The following is a 26,690-nucleotide window of genomic DNA, read 5'->3' as shown; positions in this document are numbered from 1 at the left end:
ATGTCATTTTTTTTTGGGCGTGTTGCGAACAACTAAAGATATAATATATAGCAACGAACGAAGCATGAGCCCACTACTACACACATCTTAAAAAGAAGATGAATAAATGAACGAATTTTTACATAACGCTTTTGATTCGATTAAAGGAGAAAATTGCCCAGAGAACTTTTTAATTAAAAATAGCTGCGCTGCGTTGGTGTCGCGGGTTTTTACTTATGTAATAGCGAAATATATTTGCTTGAGGTACGCTCTAAGTTGCTCAGGAAGGCAAAGAAACTATACGTTTTGCTGTAATCGGATTTCGCATTCACTAGATCGAATCCATTGTAACCCGAGATGTGGCATTTACTTCGTCTTCTGAATATGTAATATTTCGCGACATTTTCTTAAAGGTTGGCGAACTAAACCTTTCTTTAATTTTAATTCCATGAATCGAAAAAGCTGCACATCTAATTATATAATGATTAGTCTGCACTTAATCTTTTTGAATGAACATGCTTGTATCATGGAAGCCTGTTGATTTAAAAACTTGTGTCTTGAGCAGCTGTCAAACATCTCTTAAACGAATATGTATTTGATATAAGTAAAAAAATTATATTCGGCCATGGTCCTATCTTTTATACTCATCATATAAGGGCGTGGCAAATTTTTTCACTTTTATATAGGTACACTAAGATCACCCATAGAATATACATTGAAACTTTCATCGCATTGATCGGCAACAATATATCTATACCCACTGCGGAAGGATGAAAGTACACCCAAAACGAAGCTTCAGAGATCCTATAAAGTATATATCTTCTTGATCAGCGTGAAATTTTGGACTGATCTAGCCATGTCTGTCCGTCTGCGTATGTGGTGTATGTATTGTTGGCACTCTCCTGGTCGCAAAAATGAAGGTATCGATTTCAAATTTGGTAGAAAAATTAGGAGTTTTTGCGCACAGCTTGGTACTAAAAATGGTGTAAATAGGTCAGAGCAGAAGCCCGCTGTGGGGTATAAATTGAACGCAGCTCCTCTTTCTTAACAAACATTTTTGGGTTTTTACTCAGAAATTATACGCCGAAATTTTCCACATTTACTTTACGAAACACTCTACCGTTTACGCGCAAAAATTAAAAAAAAAAAATCGGCCGTGATCGGCAGTGATTAAATTTTATTATATTTTTTTTTTTCACTTTTTTGAGATTTTATGCTTATTTATGATAAGCTAAACCCGACACAATGGTTAAAACTATTTTGAACAGCCCTCAAATGAAGGTACATTAAAATGGATTAATTCCAAAATATAGATGGTAGTCACCGCGACCTGGTAGATTAATTTTTTCTTAATAATACCAGCGATATGGGTATCAAATAAAAGACCTTAGAGAGTAGAATGCGAAGAGCTTAGTGGTTGATATACGAGATTCGGTCCTCGCCGAATTGTTTTATTTATCTATTTATTATCTCTATATATTGATAATAAATTTACAAAGTATGATTTTAAAGGCTGCCGGATCATATGCTCGTCCGTATTGAAAACTCTACCGCACTTAGGACCATTGACCTGAGTAAGCCGCAATTTTTTGTTTACCCGGCTACTCATGCGGATGGCAAATATTTGAAGGGTGTGGAGATAAAAATATCCACAAAAATATTTTCCTTTTTTTAATATAGACGGCGTAGGCTTTCAAATCCAGTTATATCGCAATTGTAATTATTTAACATGAGCTCTGTTAAGTCGTTAACAGAGTTATGTTAACAGAAATGGTAGGTGTCTTTACTAGTTAAATTCGAATTTATCTTCATACCCTTCAAATATTTTTGCTTTTTTATACAGAAGTGTTCTCAGTTTATGTTGTACTGTAGACTTGGACGACGGATATTTAATATAGGCATTACATGGACGGGCACATTATGATAGTGATCGAAAACATATACACACTTTGTAGAGTTTTTGTAGCTCGTTCCCGTGTTTGAAGAAATGAATGTAGCGTAAACTCCGGGTGATGAATGTACATAGCATTCCCATCTGTGGAGCTTTTTATATTATGTACTCTTATTGTATATAAGTATAGCGAATAACGGTCTGCGAGAGCCAGAAAATTCTCTTCTGACTGAGTTTCACAAAATGCAAATGCAAATTATAAACAACTTATGCGCTGCACACGATGATTGCGTTTTGTGTTGTCCGTTGCGCAAAACACCAAATCAGTTGAACACATAGCTTGCTTGCGTTGCTAAAGCAATATCATCTGGCTAGAGCGTTCGTGTACATAGACGCCGATTAGGAAGCGCAAAATTAATATAGCGAAAGAGCGTTTTAGTAAACCAAAAGATAAAAGAACAAAAAATAGTAAATTTTAGGAAATAGAAAAGTATTTTAATTATATATGGTAAGTTCACATAATGGTCAATAATATAATATTTGTAATTAATTAGCAATCCTTAATATCATCTTGTTTCTAGATTTATACGAAAAAATTTGAAAGAAAGAAAATGGATGGCAAAAATTTAAAATTTAAATTATGTTCGTGGTAGTGGCTTCAAAGGGCTCTGATTAAAAATTCTGAAGTGAATAGCGATTGTGAAGATAGAACATAGCACGACTGCGGAATGAAAGGAGGTTATCGGCAAATAATGCTACCAAAATAACTTTAGCTGCGCGATATTTCAAAAATTTTTTTGTAAAACAATCATAAAAATAACTACAATATTATATAGGACAAGCTTGTTTAAAAATATAAATAAAAAAAAAGATTTCATTTATAAAGCGAAACAAAGGAGTACACTCTTCATTTAGATATATGCAGCAATTTGTATTACTCACAGGCACATGCGCACACAAACACTTTCGAATTGGTCGTCATTACCTTTTTCTTTTCATTCAATTTCTTTTTCCATAATGTCGTGAGTACTCCCAAAAATTTGTCGTCTTTTCGCATCCCCTAATAGAACCAGCTGTGCCACTTAGCGAAAATTCGCCGGTACCATTTACTCAATGCTTTGAGATCTAAAACCTGCGTTGCGCCGTAGAATTGCATTTCGTGTTATTAAGAGCAAATAAGCAGTGCTTAGTAAAGCGGTCTTTCAGCGACTTCTATCTCTCCACCTCTCTTCGCACTGTTCAATTCAATAATTTGCAAATTTTTTGCATCATACTTACTGGACGTGGCCACTTTCTGGGATATAACGTCCAACGCTTTTCCGCTTGTCACTTCATTCTAAAAGCCTGGCGAGCGTTTGCAATATATATCTTGTCTCTAGTACGCTGCGTTTATTAACTGTTCTTCCATCGTTTCCGTTTACCTAATTCATTTTAATTTAGTTCAATTTTTTCATCCTTCTACTGGTTATCAAATAATAAAATCGCAAAGAACTATTTCAATTTTATTTAATTTTCTAGTCCCAGCAATAATGAGAATGCAAATAACCATTTTAATGCCTGCAACCTTATGATGTTGTTCTGTTTTCAAAAATACATCGCCATTTTGCTTGTCAAAAGCGATGCATGTAGAAAACTTAAAATTTGGCCAAAAATTTGCACCAATGCGAACTTTATGTTCTACAGTTTAACTATTTTCACAGTGCATGCGTCACGCATAACGCATAATGTAACTCGTTGTGTTTAGCGATATAAATATTTTAATGTTTTTTCCAAATAATAACGAAAATAATTACAAACAAATTATGTCTCTTTTTATTGCTTTATCTATTTATTTATTTATTTGTTTTTTTTTTTTTTTTCATTTTTTTATTTAATACGAAGTCTAAACACACGTTTAAGAATTCGTCGAAAAAAATCTTTAACGTTTTCAAATTATTAAAAGTAATACAAGTGGTGGAAATTGTGTCAAATAATCTGACGCTATTTAGTTTGCAGCATTTGTGTCATTGAAAAAAAAAAAAAAAAATTAAAATCATATTTGTATAAAATAATAATTTGTAACATCTCTATGTTTCATCTCTATGAAATGAATATTTTAGTATTTTGAATAGATTAGAGTTGTAATAGACAAAATCTAAGCTGCGAAATTATCTTAGTTATGTAGTTCGTAAGAAATAGATGCTGATGGGAGACACAGATTGCGTATACTACATAGGTAGAATGTTAGGCTCTCTTTAATGTTTTATATAGGACCCTAAAAATGTGCTATATATGTATGCATCTATGGATATTGGTAAGACCTTGTGTTGTGTTACATTTGTTGTTGCACTAAAACAAAAAGAAAAAAAAATTCATAAATATCTGCTTATAAATAAATATATTCCGCATGTAAATTTTAGTGGCGTAAGCGCGTACGTTTTGTTTACGTTATTGAAAATGATTTAGTGAGAGGTAGTAAGTGCAGTGCTTGTTATATTTAAATGATTTTGGAACAATTATCGTTGCATACGTCAGTTATTGCAAATAAACTCATTTCAAACAATATAATATAACGCATGTAATGGTTAAGTCGCTGGTTTCAAAACTATCGTCTGCATCAATTGCCAATACTTTCAATGGTAATCATGGAAAAAGCGCCTATGCCATTGGAGGAGAAACAGTCAGCAGTGCCGCTGGACCTGCTACAGTTAATGGAGATCATTATCAAAAGTGTACGTTTTGATTTGTTTAATTATAAACTTTTTACTAAACTGCAAAACTTCAAATTGATAATTAGATAATATTTTTAAAGTCAATTGAACTTATTTATCATTAATTTTCATAATTATAATATTCTCTAATTTTTTCGTCACCGCAGTAAATCTTTAAAATACAAAGGCAAATATAGCATTTATATTTGTTATACATATTCTGCATATGTGAAAAAATATTCGTGCTTATTTATAAAGTGTATATATATCACTCGATAAGTCTCCGGTCTGACATACATGTATTGAAAGACTGCTGACAGACTCGTACGATTTCTGAATAGTACCAACTTTTACATTAAATGCTACTACTAGAGGCCTTCTTTTGTTACTTTCGAAACCTACATTCTTTGCAACTCCCCAACTCTGAATTTCATTTATTAGTAGAACGTTACTTGTTGATGGGAAAAAATCAGCATTGGCTTAAAAGATGCATGACTATCCAGAAGTTAAATTGATGGGTGGTTTACTAATTTGAAACAAAGTCATATATATATCGATGATGCTGAACGCTTTGGTTATTCGAATCGGGCAGTTGTTCCAAACCACATAAAAAAAGTACGCAAAATTGTCTTGGAAGATCCCAACGTGAAGTTGTTTGACATTTATCCATGAGAAAGGTCTGTTCAAAGCGGGTGCCGCAACAACTACCTACTGGAGCCGTTCAGATGAAATAAAAAAGATTTTTTCATGCGATATGTGAGAATGAATAAAACTTGGAATCATCATTACACTGAAGACTCAGTTCGGCAATTAGCCGAGCGGATAGCGACCGGCGAAAGCAGTTCGCCTTTTAGTATGTGCATAGTATGATATTCATCGGCTGTCTTGAGAAGGGACAAAGGATCAATGGCGTTTATTATGCGGCATTGTAAGGGCCCTAAAAGAAGGCAGGTTAGATCGGAGATTTATTGTCATATCTTTTGACGATACAGTTAAATGAATATGGAGTTCTTACTTCTACACGTTATAGACATATGCCAAATTTTTAATGCCACTTGTAACATCGACACATGTAAACATCTCAAAATCCATAAGCGATACATTCTTGTTTAGTATAAAATTCAAAATTGATTTAACAATCTGCAGTTCGCTTTGGAAATCTCACAACTGTAAAATTTGAAAGTATTCTTGACAGATCGACGTAGACAATTTACTGGAACACGTCTGCAGTGTGTAAAAAAATACAGTGGGTTCACTCTCTTCGTAATAAGTTTTAACAACAGTTTCGTATGCTATACAACTATGCATGTGTTGTGTTCTACAAATAGTACGAAGGTCCAAACAACATATTGAAAAACACTTTGGTATAAATCCCAATCAGAAATGTGTTTTCTTTACGTTTACTTTCAAAACCAAAAAAATGGATGACCTTATACAATAGAAGACGTTGACACTCAGTCTTAAAAATGTGTGGATAAAAAAATGATATCGTTTTCAGTTCGTCATATTCAGTTTATAATTTGTAATTCTCATTTTTATACCGACCACCGAAGAATGAGCGGTGTATTAATTTTGTGAAAACGTTTCCAACGCCCAGAAGGAACCTGCCGAGAACACAAAGTATATATATTCTTGATTAGCATCAAATTCTAAATCGATTTCACTATGTACGTCCGTCCGTCCGTTCGTCAAAACGTTACCAACGTCCAGAAGGAACCTGCCGAGAACACAAAGTATATATATTCTTGATTAGCATCAAATTCTAAATCGATTTCAATAAGTACGTCCGTCCGTCCAACCGTCTGTCCGTATAATGTCTGTTATATGCACTCTTCTGGTTCCCAAAAATAAAGTTATCGAAAATGAAGCAAATCGGTCGAAGGACACACCTACACTATCACGTGAACTGGGAGCACCTCAATTTTTCGAAAGTAACAAAAAATTGGTTTTTTGTCCATTTTTTATAAACTATAGCAGATGAATACATAAAAATTTAAACGCATATGCTACGGACTATGCTGTAGTACCTGTAAAAAATCGACCATCCCCATCCAATATTGTAGTGAGTCAAAATTTAATTATTTTTTCAATACCTTTATAATGTGCAGAAACTAGCTTCAGAAGCCCCGTAAATTATACAAATTCTTGGATAGTTGCGAATAAGTATGTTGGTCGCTTCGTTTGTCCATCTGCCCGTTGGCTCTACTGTGTACCGATGATGAAGATATCGCCTACAAATTTGCAAAAGAATTTAGAAGTGAACCAAACTTTTCAAAGAACACGCCTACAACACCCACATGCCTCTATGACAAAAATATTTATTTTGCCAAAAATCAGCCGCGCCCACCCCATATTATTCATTTATTTCCCATTTTTTCAATTCAACGACTTACCTATCAGCTGAATTAGGCTATTAACAATTAAACAAACAACAATAATGCAACATCCAACACCACAAAACTTGAGCCAATGTTGTAGATCACTCACGCATTTATTGATCATTATCATGAAGATATGACATTGGCAATGTCCGAGCGCTTATATCAAGTATAGAATCAGATATATTAATTAGGTTATGAACCTTATTTAAATTATGGCTAAGAAGCCTAAGTGGGATAAGTAATTCATAATTGCTTTCATATTGGCTAACCTTTAACAGCTGATAATTTCTAGACGGTCGAACAAGAACATTAATCGATGTTTCTTCAGTGTGGGTAATGATATGAGTAGTAATCTATCTTCATATGATGGAAGGGTTACAAAAGGATCTTATGGCAAATTCCTTAATACAAAGAGCAAGAATTGTTTTTGCATCGATTCGATTCCACTCACATAACAGCGCTAAAGCGAAGGCTATTCCGCCGCAGCATACTCCAACATTCGTCTAACTGACGTCATATACAGTCTCTTCGCAGTATATGCGTCATTGAATTCACGAGCCCAGCGCTTAACGAATCCTAGCGCACCTAAATCATAAGTCGCATCTGTGCCCTCCAACTTATATGAATTTTTAAATTATTGTTTTTTAATATACTGTCCGACTTAAGTTAAGTCGTTAACCGAACATCAAGTAACTAAATTATTTAAATCAATTTGCAGACTTCTAGACGTACTCCCATATGAACAGCCTTATACAGTTGCATGTCATCTGCAGTAACATTTTTGATAATTTGATCACGTATGAGAGATCATTTATAAAAAGCACAGATGGAATAGGTCCAAGGTCAATTCCCCGAGGAACTCTGACATTACCTTTAATTCAGTAGACTCGAGTTAAACAGCACACTATAAGATCTCTTAAAGGGGTATGAGCTAGTCCACTTTACTACGTACAAGGAGAAATCTAAGGCATGCAGCTGAAAAATCAATAACTTGTAATTTATTTGATCAAAAGCCTTACTAAATTCTATATATATAATGTCCACTTGGCCACCTGAAGAGAAAGTCTTTCCAATGTGATTGGTGAACTCCATGAGATTATTAACTGTACATCTGCCTTCCTGATATAAATGTTGAACCGAAGAGACACACGATTTCATGGCTTGTGTTATATGCGGAATAGCAATTTTCCCGAACAATTTTGACAACACCTTCAATTTTGCAATACGTTTGTAGTTCTCTGCCTTGTTCCCGTCGTCTACTTTATAAACAGGGATGAGAAAAATACTTTTCCAACACGCTGGAAACACATCAGTTTCATCAGCACATGCTATAAGTATACAAGATGGGATTCCGTCCGGGCTTGCAGAACAGCTCTTTTGAATGATTCTATGCTTTGTTGAACTTCATCTTTGGAAATAACAGTTTTTCGAGCTATACGGATAAACTATCTTCTGGTCATTGCTCTCAGTGTAAGAGCTAAGCTGGAAGTATTCTGTAAAAATTTCCGACATTTCTTGTCCTTCAAAATAGTCTCGATCTCTATATGATGACTGGAATAGTGTTTTGAGTTTGCAAAATTGGAAAAATAGTTAGTTAGGATTGAATGAAAGTGAGGATTTCATCCTTAGAAGACAGCATGTTACACACGTTATTAAAATAATTAAGTCTATGCTGCATCGTAGCATATATAGAATAATCATTAGACGAGCAACTTTTTATGAATATATTATAGGATCTAATCTTTTTGTTCTTCAGGACCCTTAATCCTCTGTTGAATCAGGGTAGACCTGACTATTTATGACATGTTGGTTTTGTAGAGACTAATGCAACTATATCTTCTTTCAAGGTAGGAGGACGCCACGTTACAACAATAATATTCACAAGCCTACTGTTTAGCAGCTGCGGGTTAGTTCTTTGAAAGTCATAACTTCAAGCAGCAGTGGATCGCCCATTAGGACCCATTAGGCAAACCCTACGAAATAGAGTGAACTGGCAGATAAAACTTAGGATAATAAGAGTTGCACAACAAGCGGCAATTATTTGTATTTTAAAACTGCAACCTATCTATATTATAGAAATATTTCACTTTCCAAGTTGTTGCGTCTTTTGTTAATAGTGGTGGTAACTTCACGTAGAGGTCTCTTACGTTACTATCGAGAGCCCACGGGCTCCAATTGTGCACTTATTGCAAGATACCGGATTTCAAGTAAAGCAGTCGAACACGTAACTAATACGCACACACCTTTTACTATATTGATCTATTCAGAATCATTTGCTGACTCGAATTCAGCTTGTCTAACTGTCTGTATTATTTTCTTGTATTCAACTTGGGTCGCAAATTTTGAGATATTTTAATGAAACTTGGCACGCTGACATGTTTTGGCCCAATAACGAACCCTATTGAGAATGGTTGGAATCAGACAACTTTCGCGATTACTTTCGCCACGGCTTATTAAGAAAAGATTTTATATAAACTATAGTGGTTTTACTTACTATTAATTACCCCGTATGCGATTCTGTTAATAAAGGAAATTTGTAGACAGTAAGATGGTAGTGTATTGTCGATAATTGCAGATTCAAGAAAAAAATTTCTTAACAATCAATCGGTTTGTTGCGATTGTATGGCCAAGACGAATTCTCACAAACCCCTTGATCTTGATTATGTCAATATTAGTTGGATATAATAAAGGAATACAGAACAAAAAAGAAGTAGTATTGTCGATATACTTTCACAATTTTCTCTTTAATTTTCTTGCCAAAGTATCTTTGAATGCCCAACTTTTCCATGATATCGGTCAGAAGAATAAGATATCGCCGCTTTGTCAACATGCCCATTTCGCAATAAACCGATATGGGCTAGGTACCCAAATCGTATTGATGTTACCACCGCTTGTTGCAATGTTAATGGTGCACTAACTGGGAGTAAAGGGATTCCGGAGTGATTTTAACATAGACAGGCTATCAGTGCGAATAACAGTTGTGACTTTGTTCCTGGAAGCAAGGTTTATAGTTTGAAGGGCAGCTTTGGCTTCACTGTGTTACATTGCATAAATTATCAGACCATAGTCAATTTTGTGTAAAACCAACATTTTGCTAATGTAAGCAATAGTGTTAACATATGCCTGGCTTTTCCAAGCATTGTACTTCATGAAGTTCACTCCAGTTAAAATGGAACTTCTCAACTGAAGAGAGTGTGATTCCCAACGGTATTCGTTGAAGGACGAGAATACGCGAATGTTAAACGTGTGCACATTTTGTATTGGTAAACTATTAATGTACATCAGTCAATTTTCTGCATTCCCTTCGTATTGAGATTTTCGCGCATGAGAAGCCTGTCCACAGTAAATTCGTGGATGTTGATTGCTTTCGTGTTACCTTTCTCTTTAGTTACATAATTAGCGTAGATAAAATGTTCAATTTTCGGGATATGGCGAAGAGTTTTAAGGATTTCGTCGAAGAAAAATCCGAAAAAGAGATGCTCGTGGAATACCACTCATTAGGATGATATATTTAGAGAGATGATTGTTAGCTCTAATTTTAAATCGCCTGTGCAACATGAATGACTTGATGTAACTGAAGAATTTAGGCCCAAGTTTCTACGACTACCATGAGGCTTAAATTCACATAAACACTCAACCTGTTAAATGCTTTTTCGAAGTCCATTGAAATAATTGTGACATGATATCGTTCAGAAATTGCTTTCATTGCTAATTGATGAGCAGATGAGCTTGCAGATGTGCAGACAGCTTGTACCCCGCTTAAAACTATTTAACGTTTTCTAATTTTTGCTAAGATCTTGAATTTAAGACAGCAAGATGATCTAGATGCCATAGTATTTCCAATAACTTTGAGAAACAAAGTAGCAGAGATTGGTCGACAGTTGGATGGAATGAACACATTTTAAGACTTTCAAATTAGAACAACTGCTGCAAGTTTCCACCTATTGGCAATATAACCAGTAAAAAATATTGTATTATATTGGTCCAATAATTCATTTTTACTTAAATTAAAGTGTGCACTGATCATAAATGCGACCCAGGCCGGGTATCCTCTATTTTGATTTACAGACCCAGTTTTCAAGCTCCAAGACTCACGTAGGACTTTCCAGGAATATGGTACGTCTATCAACAGGATCAACATTTCATAAGCAAGTTAGAGTTCTCTTACTTTCGACGAAGATACCGTAGCCGTTGCTGTCAGAGTAGTACTCATACCAAAATTTTCGAAAGCGATTAGAAAACTTATATACCTTAGTTAAGGTTTCGTTGAGACTATAGATGACAAAAATTTCATTGGAAGGTTGTTTTTGTCAAGTATTTTGGGAAAAAGTGTGCCTCTCAATTTCGTAACACGCATTGGTCGTCTGTAGACATCATTTACGTCAACAGGATAAACAAGCGTTTCGGCTTTTTGATGTAAACTGAACTGATTAATTTTTCATACATCAAATAATTTTGTTGAAGTAATGAAATGCAAAATATGCTTATATCTGTTTAGAACATTGGATTATTCAAATCTTTATTAATCGTATATTCATATACGATCTTGCTAACGTGTGTAATAGGAAAACTTTATTTTTATGTTCGTTTATGCGACGTTATACGGAGTTTTACAACGTTGTATACCAACTTATATGATAGATACAAGGCATTCACATTGTACGGAATTTTACAACGTTGTCAAATTTGTGTACATTTCCATATGACAATAAAATTTTGTTAAGGAAACAAGTAATTACATAGCTTTATTTCTTGAGGTTCTAATGAACAAATGAATAAATGCCAGACGTTTTCACAAAAATCTCAGATCAAAAGTAAATACAATGCTCAAAAGTAGGGAGGGCGCACATAAAAAACGAAAAAAGAGATATTATCAAAATAAATCAACCAATGAAAGAAAATAATGTGATAAGCAATGTTTAGGAATAAATTATGAAAAAAATTAGCTCATTTAGCGTAACTAAGACGGCTGTGAAATTAAAGTAAGTTTAGGGATCTCGCAGATACGTTAACGTTTATAATGCAGAACAGAATGTTTTCACTTCAGTTTAGCTAACAATATGTTGTATCCTTTGACTGTTTTATTATAGCTGTAATGCCCTTCTGCATACTAAAATGAGACACCTAAATGAGGCCATAAATTGTTGTTTAGTGAAGCTATTGAACACAATTTTTCTTAGCCATATTCAAAATATTTCTTTTTAGATCGTAATGATCCGGGGCGTTTTTTTGGCGATGGCGTACAATTTAAAGCAAAGCTTATTGGAATTTTGGAAGTGGGAGAGGCTCGTGGTGATCGAATGTGCCAGGAGGCTTTACAAGATCTCAAAATGGCTATACGTGCAGCCGGGGAACATAAGCAACGTATCACTATACATGTAACCATAGATGGGTTACGTTTACGTGATGAAAAGACGGGTGATTCACTATATCATCACCCAGTTCATAAAATTTCATTTATTGCCCAGGACATGACCGACACTCGGGCATTTGGCTACATATTCGGTTCACCGGATAGTGGTCATCGTTTCTTTGGCATTAAAACGGATAAAGCAGCTAGTCAAGTAGTTTTAGCCATGCGTGATCTCTTTCAAGTTGTATTTGAATTGAAGAAAAAAGAGATAGAATTAGCCCGTCAACAAATACAATCTAAGACTTTACATCATGACCATCAGCAGCAATTATCATCTTTGTCTTCCTTGAGAAGTGTGACCGCCACCGCAAGTGGCGCAGCTGGAGTTAATAGTGGACAAAATGATTTATCAGCGGGCCTGACCAATATTTCATCTGGAGGTGTATTGGGCAGTAGTTTGGGAGGTGTTACTACAAATACAGCCACACTAAATCGTTTGAATGTTAATATTGACAATAAAGGAGCGGCAAAAGAGGTAGGTAGTACGACAGAAAAGATATTTCGTTTTACCATCACACAGGAACGATTTCGGTGCTGTACTTCTCTTCTAAATTTTAATTATTACAATTTTAATTATAACAAGTACAGCTAATTTGTCAAAATATCTTTTGTTGCAAAAAACAAACATTACATACATTCTCGTAAAATTTTGAACGTGATGCACGTTGGATTGATTGAATGATTTTGATTAAGAAAATATACAATGTAAACTAACATATTTCAAATTTTTTGACGATGTATGAAATAGTCTATATTCACGGATATGGCACGTTACTTAAGGTTGTCATTGCTTATATTTATATTAGGTTGTCTGTAGGTTTCTTATTATGAATATTAAACAACCGCCAAATTCGAACACGCCTCAGATTTTTAATTAATAAAATAATATTTTTGTAGCTATCACCGGAATCTGTTGCTGACTTGGTTGATTTAGAGCAGGAGCTAAGTTCTCTACAACGTGGCATTACCCAAATGGAACGAATAACACCAAATGATACTCCACCAGCAATAGCCGGCAGCGGGATAAAAAACAATAGTGTTTCGGTTAATGATGATCCTTTTGGGGATTCGTTCACGGTATATCATGTTTTCCTAAAACATAATAAAAATTTAAACCGTACTCTCTCTATTCTATAGACCTACAGCTTATTGCCGCCACCAGAACCAGGTCGTTCACGTAGTAAAGCCAATAATAAAGCAATTGATATGGGCGTTACAACGTCTGCTGCTTCCAACAGTACAACCACCCCTGCTCAAGGGCAGCCACGTTCGTCTCCTACTCTGAATGCTCAAAACTTGCCTTCTTTGGATGACGAGGATTGTTGGCTGCGGGAACTGGATACTCAGAATGATGTTTTTGATACGTCAAAAACAACTCTACCTGGCCTAATGGGTATAACAACATGGACTGGTAATGTAATGGCACCTTTGGCTGCTTCTGAAACTTCTTTGACCACCCCAACTCAGCAGTTATATGCAGCTATAGGTTCGGCTCCGACCTCAACTGATGTAGTAACCGAATTGACACCAAATATGACAACCGTGAATACGGCAGCAACGCTTACAGAAACTAATAATGTGACCAATAGTTCTAGTCTAACAGATCTTTTTCAAACCACCAGCGGACTCTGCGAAGCCAATCAAACTATTTCCTCAACTCAAATTAAATCTGGTGAGTTTCATTACTTTTATTTAAAATAAAATTTAAAATTAGGCCGTAGAGTATTTTTTAGTTTTTAATCAAAATTTTACAAATAATTTCCTTACACCTACCACCGGAAAGTCTAATGATTTTGTCCTTCTGAGTTTTACAATAGAAAAGAACACAACATAGGAAGTTCATAATGTGTATCTTTGATCAGTTGGCAATGCTAAGTGTACGCAAGATTTTTTTAAAATCGAGGACCGTTTTTAAATTATCCATATTCTGTACGAATACTTGAGCAAACGCATACCAACAAATAACAACTTGCCTACCTCGGTGTTGACAATATGCCACACTGTTGCATTATTTCAAAAGAAACCCATCGGCTACTGATATCAGAAGAACAAATAACGTTGTGGGCTTAAGTCTTCTCAATTATGTTAAGTATTGAATTACGGAAACATAATAAAAATACCGTTCCATATAAAGTACATTTGCATGTGTACATAAATTCCCTTTTGACAATCTAAGGTTATCCATGTCCGTACCTACTTTATAAAGTATTTGTTCTTGCATATAACATAGTAGGTGGTTGGTATGAAAGCATTCGGCCAAAGCCGAAAGTAATCTGTCTCTTGATATTTATTTATATGCTTGTTTTCTTCGTTTTTACATACATTCCACTATTTTTTGCGTTGTGTAAGCTGTGTCCGTAACTACTGGTTAGTTTAATTGATTTATTTTCTTTGCTGTTCTTTCAAATGGATTAGACGCCTTTACAGATTTGGATCCTTTAGGTACTGGCCGAACACGGCCTTATGTTGATAAGAAATACTTTTTTCAAGAGCTTAAAAATCCACCCAAAAAAGTTCTTAAAGATTTAACGGGTTCAGTCAATGGCATTGAAATTAATTCTACCACCAATATAACATCAACATCCACCACCATAACAATAACGGCCTTGAAAACTGAAGAGAAACTCTTCACAGATATGCACTCCGAGAGTAAATTAAAGTTCAGCGATCTAGACTTGAAATCAACTCAATCAAATTTAATGTCCTCCTCTAATTGTGTTACTGCAATCACTACAACAGCAACTACTACTAACAATTTCCTACCATCGTCATCAGGTATTAACGGTACTAATGGTATGACTCAAGCTTCAATAACCAGCACAGCTATTGCTTCAAATTGTGTAAGCACCGCATTATCATCTTGTGTGTCTAACAGCACATTAATTTGCACTTGTCCTACTGTAACCTCAACTAGTTTAACTAACACTTCTGCGAATAGATTTACTAACACCGTCCCCAGTGGCTTATTAACACAAACAGAAAACAATTCAGCTGGTGCAAGTATAGCAAATTCTCAACCGCTAGTTAAATTCTCATCAACTTTTTCTAACACACCGTTAACTCAAACTAATGCCTTACGTTTTGCTCGTTATCCTTTAGAGCCCGTAAACGGCAGTAGTAATACTGCCGATCAAGTAATGCTGCCGCGTGATACAGACCCTTTTTCACCTACTCGTAAGAAAAGCGATCCTTTTGAGGAAGGTGGTGAAATATTTTCAAAGTTGGATCCATTTGAATTTGAGTTTAATACTTCCGAAGAAGTCGGAGAAGAAAGTTTAAAAAAAAGTTTTGCTTCCTCGGCGGCTTGTATAGAAGGAGGCGAACAGTCATCTTCTGATGTTTTCAGCGGTCACTTACAAGTTAATTTACCACCAGAGAGTGGAATTCAAGCAATGACGGTTACTAGCACTATACGGTCTCGCCCAAATGCGTCAGCAATAGTGCCACCATTGTCGTCCGCAAATGCGACTTCTTCAGTGTTTAAACAACAAACTGTTGATGTGTTATCGAGTATATCGAACAAAAAAATACCTCATTTGTTCGGGCAGTCTTCGAGATTCTCAAAGCGGGATTCTAATTCTATAAATATGCGTCGTTTGCAAGAAAGTGATTCATTGAGTGAAAACGAAGCTGCGCCAGAACCTCCTCCCCGACCGGATTCGTCTTCGTATGCAGAGCCACCACCTTTGCCGCCCAAAAAGCAGTTTAATGACATCATTATAAAACCGCGCACACCGTTGTCTCAAACATCTTTAAACAATGGATATGAATTTATAAATGCCAATGGAAGTGGATCCAAGCTGGTAACCGGAACTCGCAGTTCAGCATCAATAATAGTTGAAGTACCGCCTATACCCTTACCATCACGTAAAGTTGGCCGCTCAGAAGGCAACTATCCTGGACCAGGAAGGCCCCGAAAACCTGGGCACAGTGAAGATGACTACTTAACACCGTTAGGAACTCATGTTAATCCTAGTGGATCACAAGGCAATTCCAATCTTGATGTACCTCCTTTACTCCCGCCACCTACGCAAGTTTCTTCCCGAGCTCGTACGCAACGGCAATACTCATTACATCAGACGAAAGCTCAAGATATATATGAGAATAAAAACGAAATTTTGCAACAACAACAGCAACAACAGCAGCAGCAAAAACAGCAACAACAACCGGTTACCGCCGCAACAATACAGCAAACGATTGTACCCGACATCACGTTGAGTCAGTTGTTAACGTTGAGCATCGACGAATTATCGGCTAAATTAAATGTTCCAATCAGCAAATTAAGCACAATGACCTTGGTGGAATTAACTTCATACTTGTCTGAATTTTTAGAAAAGTCTAAGCCTAAAACACTACACGAATCAAAACTTGATCATATACCCACAATCGAAACGTCGGTTGAGCAAACTCCTTCCATATTTAAAATTAATTTCGACCAGGAAGCTACATTTGTGGCTAAATTTGATGATACATTTGGCGAGAATTTAGTTCTGCAGACGAACCACGCTTCGTTTGAAGCAAATTTTGCTCAGTTCGATAAGATGAACATGGAATCAGCAATAGAGGAAATTTGTCAGACACCCGCGGTTCCACCTGCTGATCGTTATGCTGTCTTTCGGGAAATTATTGATCAGGAATTGCAGCAGCAAAAACAGGACACAAACTTAATTGGCGATCTGGTGCTAAGTGGTGATCAATCCAGTGATGTTGACGCTGATAATCTAAATCACGTTCAGTTTCAAATGCAATTTCCTTCGGGAGGATCGGAATCCTCCATTATACGTCAAGATATTTTAAGTGGAGAACTGGTGGATGTTAATCCCGTACCTGCAAAAATCGATACGAAGATTACGGAAGTAGTGGCTCAAGCTAAGGATCGTTATGCAGCTTTGAGAGACATTATTTTAGTGGAGAATCTTTTCGAAAAGCCGTTACAAAGGCCGGGTGAATCTCTATGTGTAGAATCTAAATCCCCAGCTCCAAGTTCTACTGGTTTTAACGACGACGATGATGATTTTAATAATGAAGATCACGATTTAAGACAGCTTATGGATGGTGGTGCTGTACTAGAATCATGTGCTCAACAACAAAGGATGGGTTTAGTGGACAGCCGCGGTTTACTAGTCGAACCGTCTTCGTCAGCGTTAACGGTGGATGATGAAGATGACGAGGAAGAAGCGGAACGCGGTTCTAGAACCAGAACGGAGATTAATGAGGAGGGCGAAGAAGATGTGGGCTGCGCCAGCAGCGCTGACAGCCATGAAAAAGATGGCAAGGAAATTTTACCTACTGGAAAGTATGAGCAATTGCCCAATTCGACTCAGCAAATGGAGCAGGTTGACGAAAAAGCTGGAAAAACGGAAGAAAATCCCAAGATTAGCATAACGCAAAGTCAGACCGAACCATGCACTGAAAATAAATTACTAACTGTAGCAAGCGTTGCTACTTCTAGCCTTTCTGGGTCTAAAGATGATTTGGAAATCGATGCATTAATGCATAGAGCAATTTCCAATTTGTCTTTAGATTCGCGAGAGCGTAATTCGCCAGCAAATTCAACAACACAAAGTTTACCCGCAATTCCCGCGGAAAATACAACAGCAACCACGGCAACTACGACTATGACACCGCAACACTTTAACGATGTGAGTACTTCACCGATTCAAATGCATCGGTCACCTTTACCAATCCAGGCATCCAGTGGAACGTCGGCAAACAAATCTCTTCAGTCTAAACAAATTTCTCCATTGCCGACACAATTAACTGCCGTGTCCCAACTTATTGATACCGCTACTAAGGAGATAGAGGCTGATACATTAGCAAAAGTCTCCGTCGATTCTTGGGCCACTTTTGATACACCTCAAGACCAGCCAAGTATAGACAGACGTTCAAGACCTGCGGTAAAATCTTTAGCTAAATCGACTAATTTTCTTCATTTGCCGCCGCCACCTGCTCCGGCATCGAATACCTCTCAGAACGATACGGCAGGTGAATCTCCTTGCTCGTCAGATCCTCGAGATGAAGCTTGGCATAAACGTAGTGGCGGTAATGTGTCATCGGGTCATCATAGTGCTGCAACACCCGGAGGAAGTAGGCGTTGGCATAAAAAGGAAAGGCAGCATACTTCTTCATCATCACGAGACCTTAGTTGGGATGACGAGCAAGGGCCTGTGTCTCAAGAATATCTTCAAAGCAAAAGGCCGCCTGCTTCGGTTGGAGGAAGTATTCTTAACACCGACCGTCATGCCTACCATACACGTTATATCAAGCGTATGAATTCTTGTGATGAAGACTATGAGTAAGTTTTGAGTATTAAAAAAGCTTTGTAAGTTATAAAGTCGATTTCTTTTTTGCTATTACCAGTTATGAGGAAGAATTTTCTGGCAACCGCAGAGATCAAAGAAAATTCAAAACAACCTTGTCCCGTAGCCGTGACAACTTTGAATTAGGTAAGTGTATATTTTATTAAATAAGAAATTGGTATATTTTTAAGATTATTGTATTCTTGAAGATTCTCCTGCATGGTACCACCATGGAACCCTTCCACATCACACTTGGTCTTCTCAGGATATCGAACAGGCTAGAGGCCGAGCCTATGAAAGAAACTTGTATGGCTTATCCATTTACGATAAACGAGGTATACCTTTGCCTCCTCCACCTTTAATGTCTACAGCAAGCCATGATCGTCGATCGAATATAGGCTATGAAAAGCGTAATAAATTTTATCGCAATGAGCACGCTCGAAACTCTAACTCTGATTTCGACGATTTTGGAGATGTGCTTCCATATCGAGATAGCAACGCAGATAGTTTTGAGAAATTGAAAATGCCTCGGCGACCCGACTATGAAAACATATTTGACGAGGGTCGCCATACACCACCATCGATGGGAGGTGGATTTAAAAGCCAACGCCCTGTTGATATGTATTTGTACGACCGTGATCGAAAATCATTTGACCGGGAAAGTATAGAATCTTTTGAAAGCTCTACAGCTCCGCGAAGACGAAGGCGAAGTTTTGGTAGTAGTGCCGGTGGTGGTGGTCCAACGCCTGATTCATATGGTAGTTTTGAAGTTCGTGATGAGTATCGAGATCACCGCTACATGTCTAGCGAAAAAACGCGGTCACTTCGAAAAACGGTGAAAGGTTCCAGAATTTCAGGCGACATTGATTATGAACAAGACTCTGATAGGGATCAACGTCCATCACGTAGTCATATAATTACTCCAGCAGCAGGAGGTCCAGGCAGCGTGATGATTGCTTATTACTATCGTAAAAAACAACGGCCACGCAATAAAGCAGCCCAATGCACAGTTACTGGAGGACGTTATCGTGACAATACGAGTACTAGTGGCACACGTCCAGGTAGTTATGATTATATTACTTGCGGTGATGATATCGACGACGATGTCGAAGACTATGTTGATGAGGAGGAGGAAGAAGAAGGCATGGAAGATGATGACGACGAAATGCCTACAGATGAAGACAAATTCGACCGTCTGAACCGCCGTCGTCATGAGATGAATCAGCGCATGATGGAAAGTGAGCAAAGGCGGCATCATGGCAGCAAAGCAAAAGTGATTGCCGGATCCCTATCTGGATCGTCTCTTTCTGGCTATCGCAAGAGTGCTAAGATATATGCGAGGCAACGACTGCCACCTCCTGAACGTGCTCATCAAGACTACGGTTTTGAGGACGTTGAATATGAACAAACCCCTACACCTAAATCAAACACTAGCAGCACTCTACCTACAGCTACGCCAAATACTAGTACGAAATTCAGTTTCGATGTTGGCTTCGAATCTGACTTCAATCAGTCATCGCCTCCTCCGGCTCCGGCTGGCACTGCCTCAAGTTGTAACTCTACACCAGTAACTAGTGTCAGCGCCACTAATACGCCGGCTACTAAAGCCTCGTTTCGTTTCTCAAATGATTTTTCTGCTGGTCTAGAAAGAGAAAAACACTTGACTCCTCAACTAAGCAGCTCTCATCTATATGATCTGGAAAGCAGAGGCATTCCATCGCCACAATCATCAACAGGTGGTGGGGGTGGTGGTAGCAGTAGTCAAAGTGCGGCTCAAAAATTGCGTTTTGATGATAATGTCAAGGTTTCGCAATTTGACGATTCTGCGGCATTTGAAGATGATTTCTCCAGAGCAACGTTTGATGCATTTGAAAATGATGATCAATGGCGGGAAGCCTTACAAAAAACAACCAACGCTGTGAATAATAAAAAGCAACAAATGCGCAATAGTATACTGCAACAGCGTCAGCAAGAATTAATAAAAAAATCGGAATCTATAAATATATTTGCAAGGAAGTCTGAGGATCCCTTCGAAGACGATGAGTTCTTTAAATCACCATCAACAAGCGCAGACATTGTTGTAACAACTACCGCTACAAGTAATAACACGATTGTAGACAAAGTGGATACTCACAAAAATTCTTCTGACGGAAGCAATCATTTTAGTCATACTCACTCCCATCAACATCTCTGGGAAGATGACAACAGTAACTTCGCTAAATTCGATGAACATATGTGATTTGATCAAACAAGTAATCATGATTTTTTCTCATTTGCTGAAGTTGATTGTATTCAGGCTGTTCAGACTAAAAGCAATGAACAGGAATGCGACAACGAAGATCATTATGTAGAAATTGATGTTTTGACAAGTGTTAGCCAAAACGATTGCAGCTACATTGAGGATACGAGGCAGTATTACAGACAGCAACCGCAAGAGTGCGTTGTAAAAAAATGCGAACATGATTGTCAATCGTCCCCAGCATCCATTTCTTCGGCCGCCTCTTCTGTTACGTCATCGTGGTCCTCATGCACACATAACAATAAACAACATCGTTTACTCGGACTTTCAGCGATGCAGTGCAGTAATCTCTATCATCAAGTCCATTCTCACCATCATGAACGTCCTCAGCTATCACAACCACAACAGGATCAACAGCAACACCAAAAGTATTATAATTTCTTAAATAGCTCGTTGAAAAATTCCAATATTTTGCGTAATACTCAGAAACAATATCGGCGTAAGTTATTTGCTTTAAACTTTATGTTAAAAAATTTTATAACCTATCGCTTTAAATATGACGTACTTTAGCAGGTCTTTAAATTAAGATGTATATAATAATTGTTAGAAGCTGCAATTAGAGTAAGTGGAAGTTAACGAGGAGAAGGTGAGAGTTGATTGCAGGGAGGAAGACTTGCAATATTTAGGTCCTTTCTTAATTTTATTATCATATTTATCTTGATGGATGATTAAGATTTTCCTTTATTACGATAAAGTTTTTGATTCATCGATAATTTAATGCGCTTGACTTTGCTCGGCGATGTGGGGTGAAATTCCAAATTGGTTGTATTTGAAATACTTACGTCCAGACTTTTACAAAGGCAAATGTAGAAGACGCAAATTTTTATACGTTATACCATAAATTTAAATCCTTTAATTCTCGAAAATTTTTTATTTGAAAATATTGTTTGATTTAAAACTAGCTTTTCAGTCGATCTGCTTTTGTTAAGAATCTTCAGGTATCAATCTCTGTTGAGTGTACACTCATACTTTTGTGATTTCTCCCCCACACGTAGTTCTATACTTTGTTTAAGATTTCGCAGACATGATCTCTTCGTTTCATGGCACTTAACAGATTCGACTTCATGTGCCTGCACTAATCGATGGATTTTAATGGTCTTTCCGATATGTGTGCCTTGCAGGAATGCTCGGTCTTAGCTGCTTCGGTCGATGAAATGCTGTAAACGTGCCAGTCTCTTAGGGGTCATTTAGCCGCTCTCCCGTATGCTAGTTATGTTCTTACGAAATAATGTATAAAATCACGTTGATCGCTGTCTTGCAAATTTGTTCCAACTTTGTTGGTTGAAGTTGTCTGGCATGATTTTGTCGTTGTGTCAATTCGGGTTATTAGGACAAATGTAGTCCCCATTTTCAGCGTTAGGCATTCAAGTTCTGGTTTTGTAATGCTTGCTCGCGCTCTTCCGGGTATGCCTTGACTAACTACTACAGGGCTTTTTCTTTTGGCTGTGTACGCAAATGTATACATGCCCTTGAAATGCCCTGATGCAATGTGCAAGATAACTTTGGTTGCTGCTCTTAAGTCAGATAGACCGACGACTGTGAAATAACTACATTGGTTTTAGAATCTTATCTGTGATAAATATTCTCCTCAAATAGCGTGTCGGGCTTTGAAACATTGGGTGATAATAATCTTTGTTATACAATTGGTTTTCTCCAGGAGCTTTTATCTTGTGTACGAAATTCTTCCCCTAATCAAAAAGCAATTTCCAGAATATATTTCATATCGCATTGTATCTATCCTCAGCGCTAATTCATTAACACGATTATATACGAAAAAGTTGACTCTTACTTAATCTTAATTTTTCCTCTACCTTTGTTCATTACATGCAGTATGACGGACTTGTCTGGAGTCTGTAATTTTTATATTCAAGCTTTTTCAACCGGGAAAATCAATTGACGGCGAACGCGATGTCTACTTGCGTTAAAGATCCAGCCTAAAAATAAAAATTGAAAAATGATCATTTCTTTCTACGGTTGGTTGGTTTACTATTGTGATTTCGTTCAGTCGACTAATTCAACTTCGGATAAGAATTCACCAAAGATAGAAAGAATTTATTGCAAAACGAGCAGAGATTTTTCTCACATTAACCTGAAACGTGTGAGATCAAAATCTCTTAATTACGACTACTTTGTTTCCGACCATTGTGACTAGCTTAAGAGTTTTAATTTCAGTCTTGATTTGGGTTGTATCACGTAGCGTCACAGTAGCGTTTTCCGTTTTATTTTGCTGTTGAGACTTGAACACAAATTGTAATGGATAGACATCAGACGGATAGTCGGACAGAGCGCAATAGATCGTGATTAGGACGAACACTATTGAAAATGGTTCTGATCGGTGCATTTTTTCGACCACTCCCCCATATAACGCCTTATTCTGAAAATTCGTTGTATGGAAAAAAATTGCAAATTTTAAAATTTCTCGTCAAAAGCCGCTAGGTAATAGTATTTCGCTATTCTAAATTGGTATGCAAACTTTGCACCGGCTAGAGCAATTTTTGAACCTCCTCTCATATAGCGAAAACTGAAGTTCGCACGGCAAAAAGATACAATTTTCGTCATGAAGCGTTGCAATTAAATAGCAATTTAAGACAAAAAATTAACTGTAGCAAATTTCGACCATCTCGGCCTATTTTTTGGATTCTACCTTAATAAGGAAGCTCATATAAAAAGTTTTTGCGGTTTTTTTCGCGGCATAGTGTTAATGCCTATATATCGGGAAATACTCATCTGGTTGTCTCAAACAAACATGTGCTCAAAAGTTCACATTTCAGCTTACATTTCTTGTGAAGATAGTTTTATAATTCTTTGCTCGTTTAAAAAGATTTATTGATTTGAAAATAGGTGAAATATCTGAAGATATACGTTATCTGATGGTCATTTGTTATAAAAAAATGTAAAACGTCGAAAAACTTTTGAAGCGTGCAGTGAGAATGCTTTGAGTGAACAAAGAACTCAAGAATGGTTTGCTCGATTCCGTCCCAGAAATTTCGATCTCACGGATGCATCCCGCCCTAGTCGAAAAAGTCGATGAAATTTTGCAACTGGTGGAGCAAGACCGACATGTAAGCTATTAGAAATAGGGAAGGCACTAAACATCAGCCACATGATAGCTAGGGGTCGTTTGAACAAAAATCGCAGTAGATTCTTATCCAAGCTTCCTAGCGTCCTGAGATACTGTATTTTTTCTTATACTATCCACGACGAAATACACTTGGTCTTCAGAGGTTTCATTAACGGTAGTGACGTGAATAGACTATCTACAAATTGTTTATGGTTTTCGAGCCACTTGCAAAGGTTTCCGATAGCATATCCAATAGTGAATATACTTCTTTAAAAATATCACCACAACCTGTTGATATTTCATTGCGTTTATAGTGGAGGTATCTCTTTATTTTTTCAAAACAGTTCAGAGATATATATATTGTTTCAGCAGTAATAGCAAGTCGAAGTGAAGCATCTAAAGACCAATATAATCTATAACTTGAGTATATTATATATGCCATTATATGCCAATCGCATAGCGTTGTTTTTCATTTCGCAAACATTCATGTTAAATGAGTCTATTCCGCAATAAATGATTGAATAGTTTCTTGTACTCTGTGTTCTTTTTTCCTTTAACATGACCAATCACTCGGGTGACGCCCAGACAAAAGTGAGGAAAGAGAAAGGAAGAGGGAGGTGGTGACCGTAGCCTAGTGGATGTGGGCCGAATCGATATGTTTTATGCCTTTACCGACTGGGCACTCACTACAGCTATGACCAAAGACCAAACTCTACCGTACTGAGAATTGAATCTGCGAACGCTGACTTTATGGTCGCGTTTCTTACCTACTCGGCTACTCATGCGAATAAAATATGATTTAGATGATATAAAAAATGATGTATTTTTGGCAAATGCGTTATGCTTTCCAGCGTACAAAAGTATAGCTCGTCGATGTTGCTTGATTGTCATTTTGTCGGTATTGAACACTTTCATCCGAATCGGAACATTTTTCCTCAATTCTAATCGCAGATGTCAGATAGAGTGTTTTAAGTTACGTTCTAGAAATTCTTAAGTAAGTTCTCTAAGTATCCAAAGTGTTAGAATTGAGATTTCGCATATTATTGTAATTTGTCTATACCTTTACTTATTTAGTTTGTTGAAAGAATGCTAAGACCGCTTCTGCGGACTACTTTATCGGTTGTAAAAACTCGGCGTATATTTATATTGTCATTGCAATGACAATCACTAATCGCTGTGTATATCGTCCCGCAGCCATAACGTACAGGTTATCTTAAGTAATTGTCATGTAGATTCTAGTCCATTTCATCTTGGACTTTCTTCACTAAATAAATTGTGGAACTAATAATAAAATAATTATTCCCTTTATATTTTCTCCCATTGATAAAATAAAAAAAAAACAAAACAATAGTTTATCGTTTCAATAAAATGCTTCAAGCTTGCAAGGACGTTAGTTTGCATTGATAGTATCGCTGGTCTTGCGTTAAAACAAACACCGTTCACTGAATGAAAGGAATATAAAACTTTATTGGCGAAGTAAATATATTGAAGAAAAGTAATATGTATAAGAAATTGGAAATAGCCAGATCTCTACACTTACGCACTTACTTATTTTCTAGGCCTGCGGCAGTATTTATGTTTGGTGATGAGTCTCATCATACTCGCAGACACACACACACATATATGTATATATCTATATATATCTATACAGAGAGAGGGATAGAGAGGGGAGGAGAGACAGACAGACAGACGCTCACATTTACATAGTTTATATAATGATTCTTTTCTATAAACATAAATATATACAATATATATGTGAATAAAACAAAACCGATGTAGATATAAATATAATTATTATTATTATTATTATAATTTTAGACTAATGAAATAAATTCTTAGACTAAAAAAAAAAAGACATTGAGCACTAGCAGCACAGGCTATCGGCTCTAATATAAATAAATGAACATTAGATAATGAGCTTAGTAGTATTAATAAAGTAATATATTGAATTTATATTCGGTTCTGAAGCTGATTTTAGAATGTCCAAGGGGTTAGTCGCTCCAAATGCAATACTTCTAGCTAAGGAAAACTTAAGGCAGTCGCAGAGAATGTGCTTTATAGTTAGAGTTTGTCCACAACTGCAGATTGGGGAGGAAGACTTCTTCAAGATCCATTGGTGAGTTGCAATAGTACGACCAAAGCGAATTCTCGAAAATGTTTGGATCTTGGTTTTCTCAACGTTTGTTGGATATAAAGATGGAATTAATTGAGGGTTAATAGAAGAGTAGTGTTGATGATGGTATAGTAAATTTCCTTCTGCAATTTTCACTTTAACTTTTCTTCCAATGTATCTTTGAAGATCCAACTTTTCCATGACATCATCCATAATTAGAGGAGCAGAAGCAGCGTACTTTGCCGCTCGATCAGTCTGCTCATTTCCCAATAAACCGATGTGACTTGGTACCCATAACATTTTAATTTTTCTGTCGGGTATAGTAATTATATTTCTTAATTTGTTAATGGTGCTCCATCTCGAAGTCGAAGTGTTCCGAATAGCTTGTAATACAGACAAACTGTCGGTAACAAAGACGGTTTTGAGTTTGCTTTTATGGGCAAGGTTCGCAGCGTGAAGGATAGCTCTGGCTTCGGTTGTGAACGGTGAAGTACTTTCGTGAAATATGTGATTGAGAAGAACCTGTCCTGTAGCATCTACCACGGCACAAGCAGGAGGCAGGTC

At 36.8% G+C, this 26,690-nt stretch overlaps 2 protein-coding genes across 7 annotated transcripts in view; both read left to right on the top strand.

The window, feature by feature from the left end:
- The window catches only part of LOC119645018 (protein disabled), a 30,212-nt gene extending 9,302 nt beyond the window's left edge, over positions 1-20,910 (top strand). For 2 of the 6 annotated variants that reach the window (XM_038044788.1, XM_038044786.1), the window contains exons 2-8: positions 4,270-4,581; positions 12,147-12,829; positions 13,252-13,431; positions 13,492-14,026; positions 15,454-18,649; positions 18,715-18,800; positions 18,863-20,910. In XM_038044788.1, coding sequence (XP_037900716.1) covers positions 4,431-4,581; positions 12,147-12,829; positions 13,252-13,431; positions 13,492-14,026; positions 15,454-18,649; positions 18,715-18,800; positions 18,863-20,892 — 6,861 coding nt within the window. In that variant the 5' untranslated portion in view covers positions 4,270-4,430 and the 3' untranslated portion in view covers positions 20,893-20,910. Of the gene's footprint in view, positions 1-4,120; positions 4,582-12,146; positions 12,830-13,251; positions 13,432-13,491; positions 14,027-15,453; positions 18,650-18,714; positions 18,801-18,862 lie in introns of those variants that run through there. The other 4 variants (XM_038044789.1, XM_038044790.1, XM_038044787.1 and 1 more) reach the window with 3 other exon arrangements.
- LOC119632203 lies at positions 20,893-23,791 on the top strand (the record flags this gene model as incomplete). The annotated part of the gene is made up of 1 exon (XM_038025008.1): positions 20,893-23,791. A coding segment is annotated over one exon (570 nt), but the record flags the coding sequence as incomplete, so codon positions are not given.
- Between the last annotated feature and the right edge of the window lie 2,899 nt (positions 23,792-26,690).

This window comes from Glossina fuscipes, unplaced genomic scaffold (assembly GCF_014805625.2).
Source record: "Glossina fuscipes isolate IAEA_lab_2018 unplaced genomic scaffold, Yale_Gfus_2 1, whole genome shotgun sequence".
NCBI lineage: Eukaryota > Metazoa > Arthropoda > Insecta > Diptera > Glossinidae > Glossina > Glossina fuscipes.
Note: the sequence above shows the minus strand (reverse complement) of the source record. Positions and strands in the feature narration are given on the sequence as shown.